At 39.2% G+C, this 21,907-nt stretch overlaps 1 protein-coding gene across 1 annotated transcript in view; it reads right to left on the bottom strand.

The window, feature by feature from the left end:
- Positions 1-6,402: 6,402 nt before the first annotated feature.
- LOC110202148 (ceramide synthase 4-like) overlaps positions 6,403-21,907 on the bottom strand; it is a 47,165-nt gene continuing 31,660 nt past the window's right edge. Inside the window, exons 9-11 of the mRNA XM_020978198.1 lie at positions 15,084-15,190; positions 14,595-14,751; positions 6,403-11,946 (exon numbers count right to left, since the gene is read on the bottom strand). Of these exons, the coding sequence (XP_020833857.1) occupies positions 11,794-11,946; positions 14,595-14,751; positions 15,084-15,190 (417 nt within the window). The 3' untranslated portion in view covers positions 6,403-11,793. The remainder of the gene's footprint in view (positions 11,947-14,594; positions 14,752-15,083; positions 15,191-21,907) is intronic.

Consider the following 21,907-nt stretch of genomic DNA (forward strand, 5'->3'; position numbering starts at 1 on the left):
GGCAGATAAACACCTGCAGCACCCATCTAAAAGGAGCTGAAGAAAGCTAAAGGAAAGGAAAAGCAGGCAACCTAGAATTGCCTGAAAGTTCCAGCCTTGCTGATTCCAGCCCAACATGAGGTAAGCTGCCAGAAACCTACAGTCCAATTCCAGCATAAGAGGCCCCAGCACGCAAAGCCAGTGACCAAGACCTAGGCTCCCAACACAAGAAGCTTGGGTCAGTACCCTCTGTTCCCCAGCAGGAGAGCTCAATCTCTTTAAAGGCCAGGGAATAAAGAAACACCATGAGTAAAAAGAAACGTACCATAGATTCATATTGAGAAGAGTGAAGATCAAGACAGAAATTCTGAAGAGGACAACATTGTCAACAAACCCACATCTGCAACAACAAAAGGGAATATGAACTGGTCTGAAGCCCAAAAAGCCTTCTTAGAAGAGCTCAAGAAGGATTTTAATAGTCAAATGAGAGAGGTAAAAGAGTCCTTCAAAAATACAATTGGCCAATTGGAAAAAAAATACACTGAAGAAAACAAGTCCCTAAAAAACACAATTGGCCAATTGAAGAAGGAAGTACAAAAACTAACAGAAGAAAACAATCTGTTAAAAACTAGAATTGGACAAATGGAAACTAATGTCTCTATGAGAGAGCAAGAATCAGTCAAACAGAAACAAAAAATGAAAAAATAGATGAAAATGTAAAATACCTCATCAGTAAAACAACCGACCTGGAAAATCGACTCAGGAGAGACAATTTAAAAATTATTGGACTACCTGAAAATCATGATGAAAAAAAGAGCCTGGACAGTATCTTTCAGGAAATCATAAAGGAAAACTGCCCAGAAGTCCTAGAACCAGAAGGGAAAATAACCATAGAAAGAATCCACTGATCACCACCTGAAAGAGATCCCAAATTGACAATGCCAAGAAATATAATAGCAAAATTCCAAAATTACCAGATGAAAGAGAAGGTGCTGCAAGCAGCCAGAAAGAAACAATTTAAATATCATGGAACCACAGTCAGGATTACACAGGACCTTGCAGCTTCTACATTAAAAGACTTCAGGGCATGGAACATGATATTCCTTAAGGCAAAGGACCTTGGAATGCAGCCAAGGATCAATTACGCAGCAAAAATGAGCATCATTTTTCAAGGGAGGAGGTGATATTCAACAAAATAGGAGACTTCCAAACTTTCCTGATAAAAAGACCAGAGCTCAACAAAAAATTTGATCTTCAAGTACAGGACTCAAGAAGGACTTAAAAAGGTAAATGGGACAGAAGGATACAGTATGTTGTTAATGGGGGGGGCGCGGTTTAAACCCCTAGAAGGGAATATGACACTTGCAACCCTTGAGAACTGTATTGTTATTACACCTTGTTAAAGGAGTATACATTAAGAGGGTGGATATTAGTTGACTTTGATGTAATGATAAAAAAAATCTAATCAAGTGGGTTAAATGGATCCAAATAAGTGGATCAATCTGATCTTAGAAAATGTATTGAGAAAGGAGGAGGCAGACAAGGGTAAATTACATTACAGGAAAAGACACAAAATCCTGTTACAACAGAGGGAAAGAAGGAGGGGGAGCATTGTTTGAACCTTACTCTCATCAGATTTGGCTCAAGAAGGGCATAATATAATCAGTTAGGTATAGAAATCTAACTTGCCCTATGGGCAGTAGGAGGGAAAAGGGGAAAGAAAAGGGAAGGGGGAAAAGAAGGGAGGGAAGCAGCAGTAAGACTAAAGGGGAAGAAAAGGGAAAGGGATAATAAAAGGGGGGAGGGATTGAAGGAGGCGGTGGTCAAAAGCAAAACACTGGTGAAGGGGAGAATAGGCCAGGTAAATCAAATGAGCCTGAAGACATTAGGATAGGGCAAAACATGGTGGGTGGAGGGAGAGAGGGGAAGACCTCAATTCCTGGTGAATATGGGAAATACATCCTCTCTCACAAACTCACCCAGCTTCCCCATCCTCAAAGAGTGGACACTCTGCCCCTAATGAACTGAAGGCCTCCAAGAACCTATCAGGGGGGCATGCTTCATTCCACAGGGATTTAGCCTAGTCTCTGGGGCCAGGGTCCAAGGATTTGCCTTCTTCCCTTCACCACAGAGCCCATGGGGGCAGGTCACCCAAGCAAAACATTTCTTAAGCCACATCCTGGTCTCTGCCTTGGCATTGCTGTGTTTGGAAAAGAGGGGGAAGAAGGGGCCCATACTGAGTTAGTCTCTGAAACCAACATGAAAGAGACCTCCACAATTCAATTTAGCCAGAACTTAGTAAGTACCTACTTTATTCAAGGCACTATGCAATGACAGAAAGAAAACATTTCTTGCCCTCAAAGACTTTACATTCTATTGGGGTTAAAAATAGTACATAGATGAATAAATACTGAATATATGTCAAATAAATACACAGCAATTTTGGGGAGCTTATTATTGCCTGAGGAGGAGGAGGGAATCAAAATGCTTCTTGTAGGAAGTGGGAGGAGCTGAGGGTTCTGAGAAACAAAGGTGAGGAAGAAAAGCCTTCCAGGCATGACCTGTGCAAAGGTATGCAAAGGTTCGGAAGTGGGAAATGGAATATCATTAAAAAGAAACCAGGTGTAGGGCAGTTTGGCTGGAATACAGATTACATGTGAGGGAGAAATGTAGCATCTGTCTAGAAAGATGGGCTACAGCCAAGACTGTGAAACACTTTGCATGCCAAACGTAGGAGTTTGCATTTGATCGTAGAGGCAATAGGGAATCTTTGAACCTTCTTGAATAGAGAAGTAACCTGGTTGGACTAATGTGCAAGGAATGTCAATGTGGTAGTGTTAAAAGGAAAAATCTTCATTTGGACCTCACCCTGATTAATAAGGCAAATTTGCGAAATAAGACAAAAGGAGTTTATTGTAGCTCACCAGTGTTGAGTGTGGCCAGAGCCCTGGGATTCAAACTGCAGGGCTTTTATACACAAGATTAAATAACTTCTATGTAAGGGAAAGACAATCTTGACTAGCATATGTTTCAATGAAGAGATGGTGTTAGTGCTGCCTCAGCTCCTCCCCTATTACAGCATTATAGGGAGATGAGATTAGTGCTAAGGAAATGGGATCATTATGCAGGTGGACTGTCCTTTCCTGTGAGCTGGCTGGCACGTACCCCAAAGGACAGGCAAGGGAGCAACATAAGGTCCCTCAGATTGATTCAGCAGTAGTGTTTGACTCTGCATAATAATCTCTCTTTTGGTGCTAACCTTACTTATGGTGCATAATGGATTCTATGATTCCTTTTTCCTCAACTGCATCATCCTAATCTCTGCTGCCTGTAATTTGGGAATTGGCTTGGGAATCAGTTCTTTGCACGAAAGGAGGCATTGTAAACTTAAACAGTACACAATCCCTATGAGGGCACACATTATAAACATAAACAGTACACAATCCCTATGAGGGCACACAAAAGAAAGTCATGAAAGACCTGGAAGCCAAGATGTTGGCCATTGTCAGGGGGACCAGCATTCCTTTCCCTCTTCCTGGAAGTAGTTCCAAGCATTCCAAATTGAGTCCATGTGGGTATGATGTTGTCAAAGCTGTCAGGAACCCAGGAGTAGCACTCTTGACCTACAAGAGGCATACCCCTCCCCTCTCTGCCAGGAAGAAATCTAGAGCCAACCTATTTTGTAAGGCCACAGTCCCAGCATGTGTGGATTTCAGTATTAAGGTTCTCCACTGCACCTACAATTTCATTAACAAATACTTATAAAAATATGTTCATTTTGTTCAATAGTGTTGGACTCTATCTGGTCCCATAAATGGGTAATATGATGGGAAAAGTATGTTCAGGTGCTCTCATTAAAGTGGGAAGTGGAATAGAAACCTGGATTGCTGTATGTTTGCTTTGCAAGTGTGTGCTAAGAGGCAGGGTAGGTGTGGGCCAGAGGCCAAAAGCACTTGTTCCAACCCACACTTGCCCATCCAATTTGAGGAAGCCAACAATATGCTTTTTTTTCTTTTTGGTTACCAGGAAATAAAATCCCTGTGGGGATATTAAAAAAATGCTCATATATGCCAGGCCTCCAAGCTTAAGAAAAATTATTAGAATGCACTTTCCATCCTGAATGGTCCCATTTCTTTTCAGGAATAGGGAATAATTACGTCACATTTGCAATTCCATTTCCTGTCCTAGTGCTTCATTTTGTTCATAACACCAAACTGGCAGACTGATAATGTGTCACAAGTGCAAAATGAGATGAGAATTGCAAACGGTTTGCCCTCTTTTTCCAATTAAAAGTGAATGGGAGAGAGGACTCATGCTTCCAGTCCATGGCAGTACAATTTGGTGTTGTTATCTAATTGATTGCAAAAGAATAATCACATAAGTCCTGGAGGTCTGCTCCCATGTCTACCAGGGTCATCCCTTCTCCCAAGGACAAAAAGAATGTGTGCACATATCCAGAAGTTGGTCCATTTAAAAGCATGACTGGCATGTTGGATCAGATGCACATAAGTGTTGGGCTCTCATGTTCTTCCACCCCAAGGGTGCAAAGCAAGGCATAAAATGCAAACAACAAATGTATGGTAGGTAACAAGTGAAGGATTGTGTCCTGATTATTAGATTCAAACAAACAAGCAGCCAAAGACCACTGATTGGTGTTGGGGTCCCATTTCAACTTAACTGGGTCCAGAGGTTGATCAGGAGTTGCATCCTTTTGGGGCAGGCTTCAAAAGGGAGTGATGTATCCGGGTCCTCCACTTGTCAACCTTGGTGTCGCAGAATCTGGAAAAGCTTCTACCCAGTGCTCAATTGATCTCTGCACACCAAAACATCTCTTAGTCCACAGACTTTGGCAGTTCAATAAAGTCAATCTGCAAGTGCTAAAAGGGCCATTCAATTCCTCCTGCTTTTCTCATAGTTTTCTTCCTTGAGGAATTAAACTGTTGACAAGAAAGGTAGCTAGAGATCACATGATGGGCCTCTGCATAAACCCCGTGAGCAAATCATGATCAGCAAACTTGGCTCCCAAACTGCTATCAGTACAAGCAGAAAAGAAAAATAGTTTACAGGTCCATAGCACACAGAACTAATAAAACAAGGAAAATTACAATAGGGTGAATACAGAAACTCAACATAGCTACAGCCTGAAGAGTGTCAATGGCAGTGTCCTTTGGCAGTGTCCATGTTCTTCAGGACTCTAGTAAGCATCTCTTGTGCTTCCCTCAAACAGCTGTGCATGGATCATGGCAGGTTTGTGGAGGTATTTCCTCAACTATCTCCAACTTCCAGGTCACTTGTGAAGATTGTCTAGGTTGTGCTGCTAAAAACCTGTTAGTGATAAGACTTAGTATAATTTTATAAAATTTGACAAAATCTAATCACATTGGCCTACCAGTTCATGTGGTAAAAACCTGTTCAGACCTTATGGACCCAATCCTATTAACAACAGAGCTATAAGAAGAACACCAAATTAGGAACCCATAATTTACCTGAAACTTCAGAGAATTTCAGTTTTTACATAACACTTTCCCTTTTTATCTTTACGCAAACTGTGTATCTGATATGGACAATGTCATCTACGGACTGAAGAAAGAAGGCCTGATATGGAAAATGAGCCACTCTCTCCACTTACTCTCTCCACTTACATTATCAGAGACTTCAAAATAGGAAAAATATGACTTCAAAATCTCTTTACAATTATTAATGCAAATATATATGTAAAATCTTTAATCCAATTTTAGAACTTATTACTAGAATTCAAAGCCTATATTTACATTAGAAACATTTGGAAACCAATTGTGTGTGTGTGTGTGTGTGTGTGTGTGTGTGTGTGTGTAATATTCTAGTCCTTAGATTGACAACAGTTAATTTTGCAGCTTTCCCAAAGTTTACTACTACAGCAAAAATTTAAAACACTTTTATACCTTTATCTTATCTCTCATTTTGAGGATATTTACATACATACATACTTATATATGCACTTGTATATATACATATATATTATATATATGTGTGTGTGTGTGTGTGTGTGTTAATATACATACATATACATATATATATTTCTCATACCATCCTGAAAGAGTGAAATATTTCAAGGACCTTGTCTTATACATGAATATAAAACCATTACTAAGGAGATGGCAAGTCTAAGAATGCTTTTACTTAGTTTCTCAGGATATGGAGCTGGCCACAAATTCAGATTAAAAATAATAAGAATTTTTTTTATACTTGCATCATATTTTGTAGTAACTCAGGTGTTTTTGGTATTAATATGTCAATTAATACATTTAGTATTACAATGACAAAACTTCCACTGTTTACCTGCCCTGATAATAGAAATTTGCTATGGAAGAAAAAGAGAGGAACATGGTTGTGACTATATCAAGACCATCCCTTCAAGGGCACAGATTGATTTGACATAAGCCATAACAGGGGAAAACCTCCCTTAGTTTTATTTGATTCCAGGTAAAAGTCATAGTTAACAGTGAATCATATAACAAAGTTCCACATTATTCACAGGATACCAAAGCCAGGCTTAGAATTAACCTAGTGGAAAAATTTCTTGTTCAGAAAGGAAATAGCATGATAGGGAATCTGATCAAAAGGATCCTTCCATCACCTATATGCAAGTACATCCCTTCAACTTTCCCAGACATAGACCTTCACCTGTAGCAGTTCTCAGACTGCCCTACCTTTGGGTAGCACATAGCATTCCCCTTGAATGGTGGATAATTGGCTTAATGACAATTCAGACAATTACACCTGAAATCAAAACTTAAAACAGTATCAAATAACAATCCCAAGAGATTTTACCTCAAACAACAAAATTTCACTAATCACAGTTTAAGACTAGTGAAATAGCACTTAACAATGGCACATATAAGGACATTTCATTTATCCTTCATTTATAAATTAAGAAAAACTGTGCTCTGGAGTTTCACCCATACAGCAAATACATGGTAGTCGACTCAAAATCCCAGAAAAAAGCTGATTACAGAAAGATTCCAATCTGTATTGCTTCTTCACCTTTAAGGCAAAATGAAATCTTTGAAACTGAGGTCTATTATTACTAAGTTGGTTCAAAGATGTAACTTCAATATACACTATCTATTAACAGATACAATTTCATAATTTTCATTAGTGATGGTCAAATAATCTTAGCTCAAACTCACTCTTTACTATAAGCAAACTTGTAATTACCCTCACTTAGACTGGGAGTGGCATAACCCTTCCAATGATCCTTCAAGGACAGAGTTTTTTGTATGCTATACTCAAATAATTTCATACTACAAATCTATTTCTATGGTTTCCATTTGTTAAATGTTATAACTTGATAGAATATTATCTGTATGAGAAAGCTAACAGGTATTTCCCTAAAATTCGTTTTAATCCCATACATTTCTACAAACCAGGAAAAAGATTTCCATCCTTTTCTTGTCAGGCTTTATTTCTGCAATCTCCAACCTGTCCAGGGTTGTGAAGGAAGAAAGAAAGAAAGAGAGAGAGAGAGAGAGGGAGAGAGAGAGAGAGAGAGAGAGAGAGAGAGAGAGAGAGAGAGAGAGAGAGAGAAAGAAAGAATCTTGCAGTTTTCCTCCTTATCTCTCACTGAACAACTAATCAAAAATCCAGTGGGAACAAGTCCCTGCTTAATATTACTGACAGCTGAGAATTGTTTTGAGACTTCATTAGTGTTCACCACTCTTCTAAACTTCCTTTCTGTGCTGTCTCACTGAAGTTTTTTTTGTAGGTGATGAAGTGTTCCTCTGCAAAGTTCTCCAAGGTAAAAAGACCTTTTTCCATGTTTCAGAACTTCTGAAGTGGAAACCTCCCATCCCACTGCCTGCATTTCTCTTTTCTTGGGGGCCCACCAAGGTCTTTACTTCCCTCTTCCCTGATCATTCCCTACAAAAGTGGTTTCTTAAGAATACCGTGGTCTTTGTTTTTTTGAGAAATCTGGATTGTATGACCACATTAATGAGGGGCAGTCTTGGCTTGAAAGTCCATTCCCACAACACCAGTAAACCGTTTTTCTTAGGCTCTTCAGTGTTGGTTTTTAGAATGTGCAGCTGCCAATAATCAAAGGTTTTATATTTATCTGGCCAAATTTGCTTCCATCGATTGTCTAGGTAATGAGTCCAGTTGCTTGCTTTCAACATTCTTGTTTGAATGGGCAGTATTCCATTATCCCAAGCTTTTAAGGGCTTGCCTAAGTGAAAGTCAGCAAAAAGTTTACCCTGTCCCAATCTGGTTTTAATACTATTATCACTTTATCTTCTGGCAACTTAAAGTTGGGGAAAACCATTCACTCACCACTGCCCTGTTTCCATGCACTTGCATTTCCTTTTCTTCATGCACAAATGAATAAAAAAATCAGTTTTTGGTTCTGGACCTATTTCTCCTTACATTTTTTTAGTTTGGGGAGTTTACTTCTCCAACTGCTTCATGGCTGACTAATTTTCAGGAGAGTCCATTGTGGCCTGTGCTTGGTCAAAGGTCCAAGTGCCTGCCATGCAATCAAAATAGTGACATTTAGTAATACCAAAATCAATTTAGTGATAGTCACACTAGTGAATGGCACTTTCTAGCTGGCTTACCAAGTTGTTAAAAGAAAATCTCCATTGAGGCCTCACCCTGATTAATAGGGCAAACTCAGGAAAAAAGATAAAAAGAGTTCATTGTAGCACACCAAGGCAGCAGTGTTGGGTATACCTTGGGCCTGAATTCAAACTGCTTTTTTTTCAGTGAAATATCAGGCAAGGTTGCCAACCATGAGAGCCATGGAAGGTTTGATAAGGGACAAAAATGTTTGGAAAATGCTGTGGTGAGTGGTATAGTGAGGTACTTAGGGAGGTTTAAAAGGGCCACAGTAAAGGCCCTTTGAGATTATGTAACAAATTTATGGTGTGCCCAATCAACATGGTTTGCAATTTTTTTCTCCAGCCTTGTTCAGCAGCATGTGAATAGGAGTGAGGTGGTATATGGTTGGAGTAATCCAAGGAGAATTAGCAAGCTCAGAAGAAAAATAGGATATAGGGAAAGGGACTAAAGAGAACAGATAAAAAGTTGAATTTGTTTGCCAAGGAGTTAAGTGCAGAAAGGAGGAGAGTGTTGCCAGTTCAAGGATGATGGCTTGAGAGAGAACTGATTGGAGGGCACCATGAGAATTAAGAATAGAGTTTGGAGTTTCAAGACAAAAAAGAGATGTAGAATGAAAACAGATTGTGATCAGATAAGGAGATTTCAGATTTAATGAACATGGAAGTGGTGTATTTGTGGATGATGGCAAGATCAAAGATATGACCACCTCTGTGTAGCTGAGATACAGTGGAGGAGGAGGTCATGTGAAATAAGCAAACTAAGGAATTATAAGATTAAGGTATTTGAAGGAATATCTCTCTCTCTCTCTCTCTCTCTCTCTCTCTCTCTCTCTTTTTCTGTTGAAGTTCCTTAGTATAAGAGCAGGATTTGTAGAAAAAAGACGATGAGCAAGGCACTGAACTGATTGATGAAAGAAGTGTAGTGTCTGGGAGGTGGTAGATAACAGCAACCAGAATTTTGATTGGGTGGGAGTTACTGAGTGGTGGGAGTAGAGGAAGAGTCTAGAAGTGGCAGTGGAGGCAAAAGTATACCAACTTTCCCATCTTGACCATTGAGTCAGGGTAAGAGGGAGAAATGAGGGAAAATGTGACCAATGATGCAAAGAGTGGCTGTGTCATCAGAAGGGAGCAAGGTCTCAATGAAAGTCAAATGATGAAAAGAATGGAAAAGCAAAAGATTTAAGATGAAAACAAGCTTGTTGCCTATGGATCAGTCATTCCAGGGGGCACAGAGGAAGAGGTGACTAGCCTTAAAGTGGGACATGGGGATTGTGGGATTTGGATATGAGAAATGGAATAAGTCATTAGGCATTGGGAGAAGAAAATGAGGTTTGAATGATGAAAGCTAGAGATTCACAATCACTGGAATGGTGAGGGTATGTCAAGTGGGAGCTTATTAATTATTGAGGAATGAAGTCGGGCAAGTTGTCACTATCTCTAGGAGTTTAGCCTCAGGGTAGAGTCCTGTCAAGGCCTTAGGCAGATCAGGTGAAGAGACCAGTTTGGGGAGCTGAAGAAATGGTGTTTCTTTACTTCCCCTGAAGGAAAGAGACCCATTAAGAGACCTGGCAGCTGATGGGATGACCTTTCTCTCTTTCCCCCAAAGACTATCTACTAATGTGTGACCTAGGGTGATTCTCCCTTCTCTCTGAGCCTGTTTCCCTGTCTGGAAAAAGAGGAAGCTGACTTAGATGACCTCTAAGATCTTTTGTAGCTTTGAATCTTGAAAGCTTATGCAGGAAGGCACATAAATCTGGCTCCTTATCCCCACCCTGAAGTCCTCTTTCTTCAATCCCATTTTTAAGACTCACCTTCTCACCACTAGTTTCCTGCCCCAGGTCACCCAACCATGTGACTGACTGAATGATTAGAGAATTAACGGAGGATAGAGTTGGGTTTGGGGCTTCCCTGGCAATTTATCTTTTTCTCCAGTTTCATATCTTAGTTCATTTTTTGTGCCAGATCAGCAGAATGGATGGATGGCAATCTGTAACATTGAAAGGAATGTCCTAACACAGAGTGCATAGATCCATTTGTGTGTTAAGGGATGGCTGGATTAAGAGTTGGGGATTTGTGGGGATTCTGCTTCTGACCCCATTCAGATCCTTGGATGCATCAATGTCTGATTCATCCTGAGGTTGACCTGACTAAAATGATGTAGCCAAACCAGTTTCCTTATTTCTAACTACCCATCCTGATCCCTCCTCATTGCTATCCATAGAGGTGAAGAGTAGAAGAGTAGAACAACTCAGGAAGGCAAATTTGGCCTCAACATAGAAATGAATTTGCTAACTTCAGAGCTGCCTAACAGTAGAATGGGCTATCGATGTAGGAGGTGAACTCTCCATCTTTGTTGTTCAAGAAGAAGTTGAAAGGCAACTTGTTGGGGTTGTTGGAGAGGGCCCTCATCCACTCAAGTAGGGCTTCAGTTGGACGCCCAACAAGGTCCCTCCCAGTTCTGAGATTCAGGATTTTTGTGTCCAGGACAATTGTGGAGGAAATAGGAAGTGATAAAGATGGACACTAAATAGGGAATGACCTGGAAATGAAGGAGTTCAGAGACTCAGAAACAGTAAGCCCTGAATCATTCATGTTTTATTGTTCCCTCCTTGAGTCGGGTGAAGCCCAGGCTCCATACATCCATTTCCAACATGAATGGGCTTCTCTGTTCCCTGAGATCTGCCAGCAAGGATGCCCTGCTGGAATGGAAAGACAAGACTAAGGCTAGTCAGCCCACTCCAGTCCCAGACCTGCAAGCCTAAGACCTTTTCACTGGTTCGGGGGAAGCCATCTCCTTCCAGATCTCTTTAGGGATGCGGGGTAACCCCTGGGGGACTCTTCCAATGGATCTTCCTGCTCCCTCTTAATCTGCCTCCCCCTTCCCCACACTCTGTTCTTCTAAGAGATGGGGACAGACCTCAGTAGTGGAGTCCAAGGACAATAGTTTAAGGGTAAAGGCTATTCAAAAGAAGATTACTAAATTCACTATAAAATCCTCAACAGAGATATTCCATCTTTCCTCCCCTAACCTTGAGGTCCAGTAAAGGTGGGGTCAGAGAGATAAACAGAGAGACAGAAGTGAAGGGCCCCTGTCCAGCACAGGACTTGTTCTATGGAGTCCATATTCAGTCAGAATCTGAGACATTTCTCAGGGTGACTTGTTCTTCAGGCATCCAGGGATCTTCATTGAGCTGGACTAGGTTATGGCTCTGGGAAAGGCTCAGTTGTAAACTGGCCAGTTCTTCAAATTCCCTCGGGCCCGAATGTCTGTGACACTGTTGGGATGGAGTCTCCCACTGCTCTGCTCTATCACTGTCAGCTGTTCATCACTCCAGTCTTCCTCCTCTATGTCACTCCTTACATCATTCTTCACCTGAAAACCAGAGAGACAATCAATTAATAAGCATCCATTGCACCCATCACTGTGCAAAGCAATGGAGAAACCAAGGCAAAAATAACAACAGGTCCTGACCTCAGAAAACTTCCATTCTATCAGGAGAACTAACCTGCACTTAGAAAATTATATACAAAATATATGCAAAATAAATGGACAAGGAAAGTTTAGAATGGGTGGCAGTAGAAAATGAGGGTGGGAAGTAAATCAAGAAATGCTTAATTTAGGTGATGCTTGAGCTGAGTCTTAGAAGAAATAAGGAATTTTAAGAAGTGGACATGAGGGGACGTTATATTTCAGGCATAGGAGAACATATGCAGAGACAAAGAGATGAAGATAGAGTGTCCTGGGTGAGGGACAGCAAGAAGGACAGTTTGGCCAGACAGAATGGTGAGGGAACCCATGTCTGCAATGAATGGACTGGAAAATTGACTGGGGCCAAGTGGTACAAAGTTTTAAATGATTAATAAGAGTCTATACTTTCTTTTGGTGGTAATAAGGAGCTACTCAGATGGCCACTCTTACCTTGTCATTCATCCTGCCTGCTGCTTCACCCTCTGAACCACTAAACCTTGCATTTGTCCTGGCACTGCATACAATCTAAAACCTACTTTCCCTGATTTCTAGCTTTGGAACATGCATCAACATTCCATTTCTCCAAGAAAGGGCATATTGATCATGACTCCATTCACAATCCCAATGATTTCCCAAATGAGATGATGCTTGCAAAGTGTTTTGCAAACCTTAAATCACTACATAAATGCTAGCTATTATTCTCAAACCAAAATATCCTTCACTGGCCACCACCTTCTATGTGTTATCTCCCCTTCCTTAGGGAAAGGAATATTCTAAATTTTGTATCAGTATCCTTGGAGCTTAGCATAATGGTAAGGTTTTTAATAACTATTTTTTTCATTTATTCATTCACTGAGTAGGAGAGTTTATTCTTTACTCAATGAATTTATCACCAAATCTAGGTCTTCATGACAAAAAGCCAGAACATTCTCTTTCCTTCCACCCTCAATGAGTTCACAATGTTTCTCTCCCCCAAACTTTTACCTCCAAACTTTCCAACTCAACTACTCAATTCTTATGACCTACTCCTTCTTTCCACCCCAGGCACACATAAAAACAGTCATATCCTTGGTCTTGCCATAACCCACAAATATTCCACTTTCATGTACATAAACCCTGAGTTTCTCATAATCTTTTGTCATTCCATCTTTCCCTCTTGCCTTATAACCCCCAAATTTGTTCTTCACTGTGACTTCCAATTCCCCTCACCCCTTAGTTACTTATCAGGTCATCCTTGCACTGGCTACACTCTCCTTTCTTTCCTATTTTGACTCCTTGGTCAATCAGTCCCACTGGATGGTATACTTTCCATTTGAATCTCTTGCCTCCTTGTCCTATTAGCTATTATACTTTGCCAAACCCTAACCTTGGATTACTCCCACCACCTATCTCCTTTGTTCCTATTCACATGCTACTGAATGGAGGTTGAGAAAATTACAAGGCCATAATAATTGAGATCCCCCACAAATTCATGTTATATTTGCTCAACTGAGCTCTCACTGAACCAAGGGAACCCTTTCATACTTTCCTAATTGATTTGTTAGGCCACTCACCACAACAGAAATTCCAAACCTTTGAATCTATTCTCAAGACTCCCATAGTACTGTTCACTCTATTCTCAGCTGAGGACCTCACCTCCTACTTTTGAATTTGAAACAATTGAGACCATTCAATGAGAGTTCCCTTATCTCCCCTCCTCCTCTTCTCACATCATTGAGGCATCTTCTCCCACTATCTCTCCATCCACCATTCTCTTACATAAAAATGGTGGCCTTTCTCCTTGCCAAGGCAAACTCCTTGATATACATACACCCTTGATCCCATCCTTTCTCATTTTCTCCAATATACTGTCCTCTCTATCATCACCTTTCTTTCTGGTCTAACCTGTGTTTTGGGAAAACTGTTTTTAAGTTGTATGAAGGATGAATTAGATAGTTCAGGTGAAAGATAGTGAGGTCCTGGACTAGGATAATAGGTGTATGAATACAGAAGAAGGGTTTAAAACGATGAGATATTCTAGAGGTAGAAGTGACAATATTTGGCACCTGACTGAATATGCAGAATGAGACAGAGTGGAAAAGAATGGACAGAGTTGGAGTGGAAAAATAAGAAAGAGAGAGAGAGACAGAGAGACAGAGAGAGAGACAGAGAGAGAGAGAGACAGACAGAGAGAGAGAGAGAGAGAGAGAGAGAGAGAGAGGAAGGAGAAGAGAAGGGAGATAAGAGAAAATGGGACTGGGGGGAAAGGGAAGGATGGAGAAAGAGAGGAAGAGGGGAGAGAAAGACAGAGACAGAGAGAGAGATAGAGGATACAAGAAGAAAAGTAGAGAAAGGAGAAAAGAGATTGGGAAAGACGAGGTGAAAGACAAGGATACTGGGTAGTAAGATGCCTTGCAGACACTGCTTGGGTGCCAATTGGCACTAGGATGCCAGGCCTGAACTTCCATGCTCTCTTCCATCTTTGATACCCCTCTGCTTTTCCCCCCTTCTCTTCTGCTAATGGTCATGGACTGGGGGAAGGGAGAGTAGGCCAGGGCAAGGTTTGTACCTACCTGGCCCTCTGATAAAAACTTGTAGAACATTCGGAAGATGAGGAAAAACCAGAAGACATTGAGACCCTGCAGGATCATCAGGAGGGCATTAGCAAAATAGTATCCAAAGAAGACCTGATAGTTGGTCAAGAAAGTATAGGAAGTAGTGTAGAGGACTCTGTAAGACAGAAAGGAAATGAGTGTTACAATGTGGGAAGGGGGAGGAGGCAGGCTACCAGGACTCAGACATGTTGGCCACCAGAAACAACCCACCTTCCCCCAAAGAAATGGGAGGGACAGAGTGAGAAGCCACTGGGATGGGAGAAGAACATCCTAAAAGGCCCCTGGCTTGACCTTATCCCATCTTTCTCACACATAGAAAGACTTGTTAGGCAAGAGACTTACTCCTCTTTCTAGGAGGCAGGTCTTGGCAGCAGAAGGTCCCCAGGACTCAGACCCTTTTCCTCCTCCCTGCCCTTAACCCACCCCACCTCTTAGGACCAGGCTCACTTGATTGGGAAGAGAATGAGTCTGCTAATGAAGAACACCAGGGCAAAGAGGATGAACATTATGTCTCGAGCTTGACTCCACTGTGCGTAAATTAACATCTTACAAGCCTGGAAGGAGATGACAGAGGGAATTTTGGTAATACATAAACCCAGAATTGGGAGGGGCCTAAGATGATATCTAGTACAACATACCCTTGTTGAAGGGTCCCCCTAGATAAGTATTCATTTCACCTGAAGGCCTACAATGATGGGGAACTCATTACATCTCACAGACAATCCATTCTACTTTCAGAGTGCTCTGAGCCTTAGAGAGTTTTTCCTTATATGCAGCCTAAAGATGTCCCTTGGAAAGTGAGCCAAGTTTCAGGGCATTAACCAGTGAAAAAGAGCCCTACCCTATCCTTTTAATTTTGAGTAGGACAGAGCTAGTCACTGAATAAACACACATGCCTGGGTTGTTACATTCCGTGTAGATCTATACCCCCCAAACCCACTCCTCTCCAGAACTTCTCCATTTCCTGGAAGGCACCACACCCCTGGTCACTCTGATTTGAAACTTCACCATCATCCTTGACCCTTCATTTTTGCCACAACTCCCCACACACATATTCAAGCAGTTGCCACAGCATTTCTCATCTACATCCTCTTTTCTCCAGTTACACAGCCATCAGAATTAGGGTTAGTTCTTCTTGCCTGGATTACTGTAAGCAGCCTCCTAATTGGACCCCCTGCCTCAAGTCTTTCCCCATTATAGTTCCTTTTCCACTCAGCTGCCAAAGTAATCTTATTAAAGTACAGGTGTGCAGGTCTGACCATATCATTCCCTTACTTAGAAAAGTCCAGTGGCTTCTTATCACCTCCAGGATCAAATATAAATCCTGTGTTTGGCGTTCAAAGCACTTCATGACCTAGTTCCAACTTACCCTTCTAACCTCATTACTCACCTTCCTGCACTTTACTCTCTAACCAAGCTGGCCTATTTTCTGTTCCTCAAGCTCATACAAAAACACAATTAAAACTTACAAACAATAACAGTAGCTAGCATGTATATAGTACTTTCCAAATATAATTTCATTTTAATATGATATCATTAATCACCCCGGGGAGTAGGTGCTATTGTTAACCCCATTTTACAGGTGAAGAAACTGAGGCAGACAGAAGTTAAGTGACTTGCCCAGGGCCACACAATTATTAAGTGTCTGAGGCAGGATTTGAACTAGATCTTCCTCACTCCAGTTTGAATATAATAGCCACTGGGCCATCTAACTTAGTGTGTGAAGCCATCATAAATCAAGTACTCTTTGCAGTGTTGAAATAAACAATTCAATTTTATTTGTTATTTTTGCACTGACACTGCTTTGTTCATTGACAGTTATGACTTATTGTTATATTTTTTTCTCTTAATAAAGCATTATCTTTAAAAAAATAAAAAAAGAAAAGAAACCTGCTTGAATAGCCACAGTAACCTAATTAACCCATTAATTATTAGATAGGGACAGGGATAGAGCCCAGCTTTGTGATTTCACTGGTCTAGGGAACTCCGGGAAGAGGAAATAGGCCCTATCAATTCGGGTTGGCGTCTTTGCCTAGAGCAGTGGTGTCAAACTCAAACAAGACAGCAAGAGTCATTAAACCTGACATCAGGATTCCTCAGCTGCATATTGCCTTAGAAAACCACATATTAACATTGTCTATCTTCTACCGTATTTTTAGTTACTTTGTTAAATATTTCTTGGTTACATTTAATCTGGTTCCCACTGTGCTGTGGAGTGTTGTTCACTACCACTTCTGGCTTAGAGCACTGAAAATTCAGAGATTTGCCTGGTATCACAGAGCCAGTATGTGTCAGAGGTGAGACCTGAACCCAGGCCTGTCTGGATTTCAGTTTAGCTCTTTCTTACCAATAAACAAGGCATACGCAGGATTTAAAAAAAAAAAATGAAGCATATTCAGTCACATTGCTCTCAAGAAAATAATGTTTTTTGTACATTGATAGATAATTTTTAAATTTTTATTTCATTTTTCTTTTCTTTTCAAAATTTACATTTGTGCATTTTGCTATGTATTTATGAGTGCAAAGGGACATAAAAATAACTTATAAATAAACACGGAGATGGAGGAGATGCAAGCTCAAAAAATGTTTTACAGAGAAGGATGTGAACTCACAAGAGATTGGTGACTTCTGTGCTAGATGTTCTCAAATTTGTCAATTCCTAAAATTCCTGCCTGAGTACTGACAGTTCTCTACCCAAAAGTATCTTTTTCCCTTCAAGGGAAGGGGCGTAGCACCAGCAGGTGGGGGCTAGGCACAGTCTTCTACATAAGGTGGTACTTGAACTAAGTTTTGAAGGAAGCCAGGGATTCTGTGAGGCAGAGGTGAGGAGGGATGGCTCATTTCAAGCCAGAGGGACTGCCAAGGCAAAAGCAAAGGGGCAGGAAATGAGTGTTGAGCATGAGGAACACAAATAGGCCACCATGGATGGACCATACAATCCGTGATGGGAAATACAGTTTAATTAGATTGGAAAGATAGGAAGAGGCCAAGTTCTGAAGATCTCTAAATGCCTAATAAAGGTATCATTTAATCATTAACCATGGCAGCTAGGTGGCACATTGGATAGAGTACCAGGCCCTGGAGTTGGGAAAACTTCTCTTCCTGAGTTAAAATCTGACCTCGCAGTATTACTAGCTGTGTGACCCTGGGCAAGTCACTTAACCCTGTTTACCTCAGTTTCTTCATCTGTAAAATGAGCTGGAAAAGGAAATGGCAAACTACTCCACTATCTACCAAAAAAAACCCAAATGGGGTCACAAAGAATCACATATGACTGATAAATGATGAAACAACAACAAAAAGAGATAATAGAGAGCCACTGGGTTTGTAGAATAGTGAGGGTGATATAATTAGAATTACACTTCCGAAAAACCACTTACACAGCTTAGTGGAGGATGGATTGAAGTGGAGGGAGATAAGTAAGGGAGACCATTTAAAAATTTTATTATTTACACATTCATTAATTTTTTAAAGTTCTGAATTCTTTCCCTCCCTCCCACAAGTCCCCCACTTATTGTGAAGGCAAGAAACATGATATTGATTATATCATGCAAATTATGATTATAATCATGTAAAACATGTTTCCACGTTAGCCATGTTACAAAAAAAATAACAAGAAAAATAAAGAAATTGGAAAAAAAAATTACGTTTCAATATGCATTCAGACTCTATCAGTTCTTTCTCTGAGGGTGGATAGCATTTTTAATCATAAATCCTTCAGAACTGTCTTGGATCATTGTATTGGTCAGAATAGCTAAGTCATTCACAGTTGATCCTCCTTATGATATGACTGTTACTGTGTTCAATGTCCTCTTGGTTCTGTTCACCTCACTTTGCATCAATTCATGTAAGTTTTCCCAGGCCTTTCTGAAACCATCCTGCTCATCATTTCTTATAGCACAATAGCGTTCTATTACATTCACATACCACAACTTGTTCAGCCATTCCCTAATCAATGGGAAGCCCCTCAATTTCCAATTCTTTGCCACCACAAAAAGAACTGCTATGAATATTTTTATACATATAGATCCCTTTCCTTTTTCTTTGATCTCTTTGAGATACAGAACTGGTAGTGGATAGTCCTCTGGGAGTAATTCCAAACTGCTTTCCAGAATAGCTGGATGAGTTCACAATTCTACCAACAATGTATTAGTGTCCCAATTTTTCCATATTCCCTCTGATATTTGTTATTTTACTTTTCTGTCATATTAGCCAATCTGATATATGTAAGGTGGTATCTCAGAGATGTTTTGATTTGCACTTCTCTAATCAATAGTGATTTAGAACATTCTTTCATATGACTATAGATAACTTCAATTTATTTTTCTAAAAACTGCCTCTTCATAGCCTTTACCCATTTATCAGTTGAGGAATGACTTGTATTTTTATAAATTTGACTCAATTCTCTACATATTGAGAAATGAGGCCTTAATCAGAGAAACTTTCTGTAAATCACCCACCTTATTGCCCATGCCATCAGTTTCCTGCTTTCCTGCTAATCTCAGCTGTATTTGTTTTATTTGTCAATTTTTAAAAAATGTACTCAAAATTATCCATTTTACAGGATCTTCTTGTTTGGTCATAAATTTTTCCTTATCCATAGATCTGACAGGTAAAATTTCCCATGCTCCTCTAATTTTCTTACGAGCCTTTCTGTCTAAATCATACAGCTATTTTGACCTTATGTTGGTATATGGTGTGAGACATTGGTCTATACGTAGTTTCAGCCAAACTGATTTATTTTTTTCCCCAGCAATTTTTGTCAAATAGTGAGTTCCAGTTCTAAAAGCTTGAATCTTTGTATTTACCAAACACTAGATTACTATGGTTATTTGCTACTATGTACTGTGTACCCACTTTATTCCACTGTTCTACCACTCTATTTCTAAGCCAGTACCAGATTGTTTTGATCATTACTACTTTGTAATTGTTTGAGATCTAGTATTGTTAGACCACCTTCCTTCACATTCTGCCCCCTCCTCTTGATTCCCTTAATATTCTTGACCTTTTATTCTTCTAGATGAATTTTATTATTTTTTCAAAATCTATAAAATAATTTTTAGTAGTTTGATTGGCATGACATTAAATAAGTAAATTAATTTAGGTTAAAATGTCATTTTTATTATATTGGCTCAGCCTATCAAATGACATTTCTCCAGTTGTTTAGATCTGTCTTTATTCATCTGAAAAATGTTTTGCAATTTTATTCATATAGTTCCCAGGTTTGTCCCCAAATATTTTATGTTATCTATGGTTATTTTGGATGGAATTTGTCTTTTTATCTCTTCCTGCTGGAATGGCAATATATAGAAATGCTGATGATTAATGAAAAAATTTTTTTTGTATCTCGCAACTTTTCTAAAGTTGTTAATTATTTCAACTAGTGTTTTAGTTGATTCTCTAGAATTCTTCAGGTATGCCATTATGTCTTCTGCAAAGATTGATAGTTTTGTTTCCTCATTGCCTATTCTAATTCCTTTCAATTTCTTTTTCTTCTCTTATTGCTATAGCTAACATTTCTAGTACGATATTGAATAATAGTGGTGATAATGAGCATCATTGTTTCACCTCTGATCTTATTGGGAAGGCTTCTAGCTTATCCCCATTACAGAAAATGCTTGCTGATGGCTTTAGATATCATTTTGAGGAAAGCTCTATTTATTCACATGCTTTCTTGTGTTTGTGAGAGGAATAGTGTTGTATTTTATCAAAAGCTTTCTTCTGCATCTATTCAGATAATCCTATGATTTTTCTTGGTTTTGATATTGATATGGTCAATTTTATTGATAGTTTTCAAAATTTTGAACCAGCACTGAATTTCTGGTATAAATCCCACAGAGTCATAATGTATAACCTTTGTGACATTTTACTGTAATCTCCTTGTTAGCATTTTATTTAAAATTTTTGCATCAATGTTCATTAAGGCAATTGGGAAATAGTTTTATTTCTCTGTTTTTGCTCTTCCTGATTCAACTGTAATTGTGCCATAAAAGAAACTGGGAAGGAATCCTTCTTTGGCTATTTTTCCAAATAATTAACACAGTAATGGAATTGTTTTTCAAATGTTTGATAGAATTCATTTGCAAATTCTTTTTCTTAGGGATCTCATTGATGGCTTGTTCAATTTCTTTTTCTAAAATAGGATTATTTAAGTATTCTATTTCATCTTCTGTTAATCTGAGCAATTTAGAATTTTGTAAATACCCATCCTTTTCACTTATGTCAAATTTATTGACAGTTGTGAAAAAAATAGCTCTCAGTAATTGCTTTAATTTCATCTTCATTGGTGAATTCATCTTTTTCATTTTTGACACTACTAATTTATTTGATTGTGTGGGGTTTTTTTCTTCACAAAACCAACTCCTAGTTTTACTTAGTTCAATGGGGTTTTTTTACTTTCAATTTTCTTAATTTCTCCTTTGATTTCAGAATTTCCAATTTAGTATTTAATTGGGAATTTAAGATTTGTTTTTCTAGTTTTTTTAATTGCATTCTTAATTCATTGATCCGCTCTTTCTCTATTTTATTAATGTAAGCATGTAGAGACACAAATTTCTCCTAAGTACTATTTTGGCTACATCCCATAAATTTTGGTATATTGTCCAATGTTGTAATTTTTTTTGATGAAATTATTGTTTCTATGATTTGTCCTTTAATCCACTTATTCTTTAGGAGTAGGTTAGTTTCCAATTAATTTTTATTCTACATTTCCATGGCATTATTTGAATGCAATTTTTATTGCATCATTATCTGAAAAGAATGCATTTGATACTTCTGCCTTTCTGCATTTGGTTGTGAAGTTTTTATACATGATCAACAAAGGTACAAGTGGAACAGCAGCCCAAGGGCAAAGGCAAAGGCATAGCCCCTATTTTTTGTACTATTTATGTACTTCTTAACCATTTAATATGTATTAAACTATACTATCTTTTTTATTAGGTTACTATCTTTTTATGTGTTACTGATGAAGTTTTTGAATGTTATGCTTTTAACCTCATCATCTTCAAAAGCTCTGTGTTTTTTATTGGGTGATTTTGGTGGCATGATGTTTCTTGGGAATGCTTATGTCACATTATAGCAGAACTAACTGCATATGCTAATGCACACTTGAATCTTCTGCATCACACATTCTCTATGTTAGGGGAAATAAACAGCTGTTCTACACCTAATACCCATATTTTATAACAAGAATTGTGGTGGGTTTTTTTTAAGGAAGGACACAGTTAGCATGCCTCCCCCTCTATTTTGTGGAAGACTCTAGATATGAATAA

This window comes from Phascolarctos cinereus, unplaced genomic scaffold (genome assembly GCF_003287225.1).
Source record: "Phascolarctos cinereus isolate Bilbo 61053 unplaced genomic scaffold, phaCin_HiC Scaffold_4;HRSCAF=312, whole genome shotgun sequence".
Lineage (NCBI taxonomy): Eukaryota > Metazoa > Chordata > Mammalia > Diprotodontia > Phascolarctidae > Phascolarctos > Phascolarctos cinereus.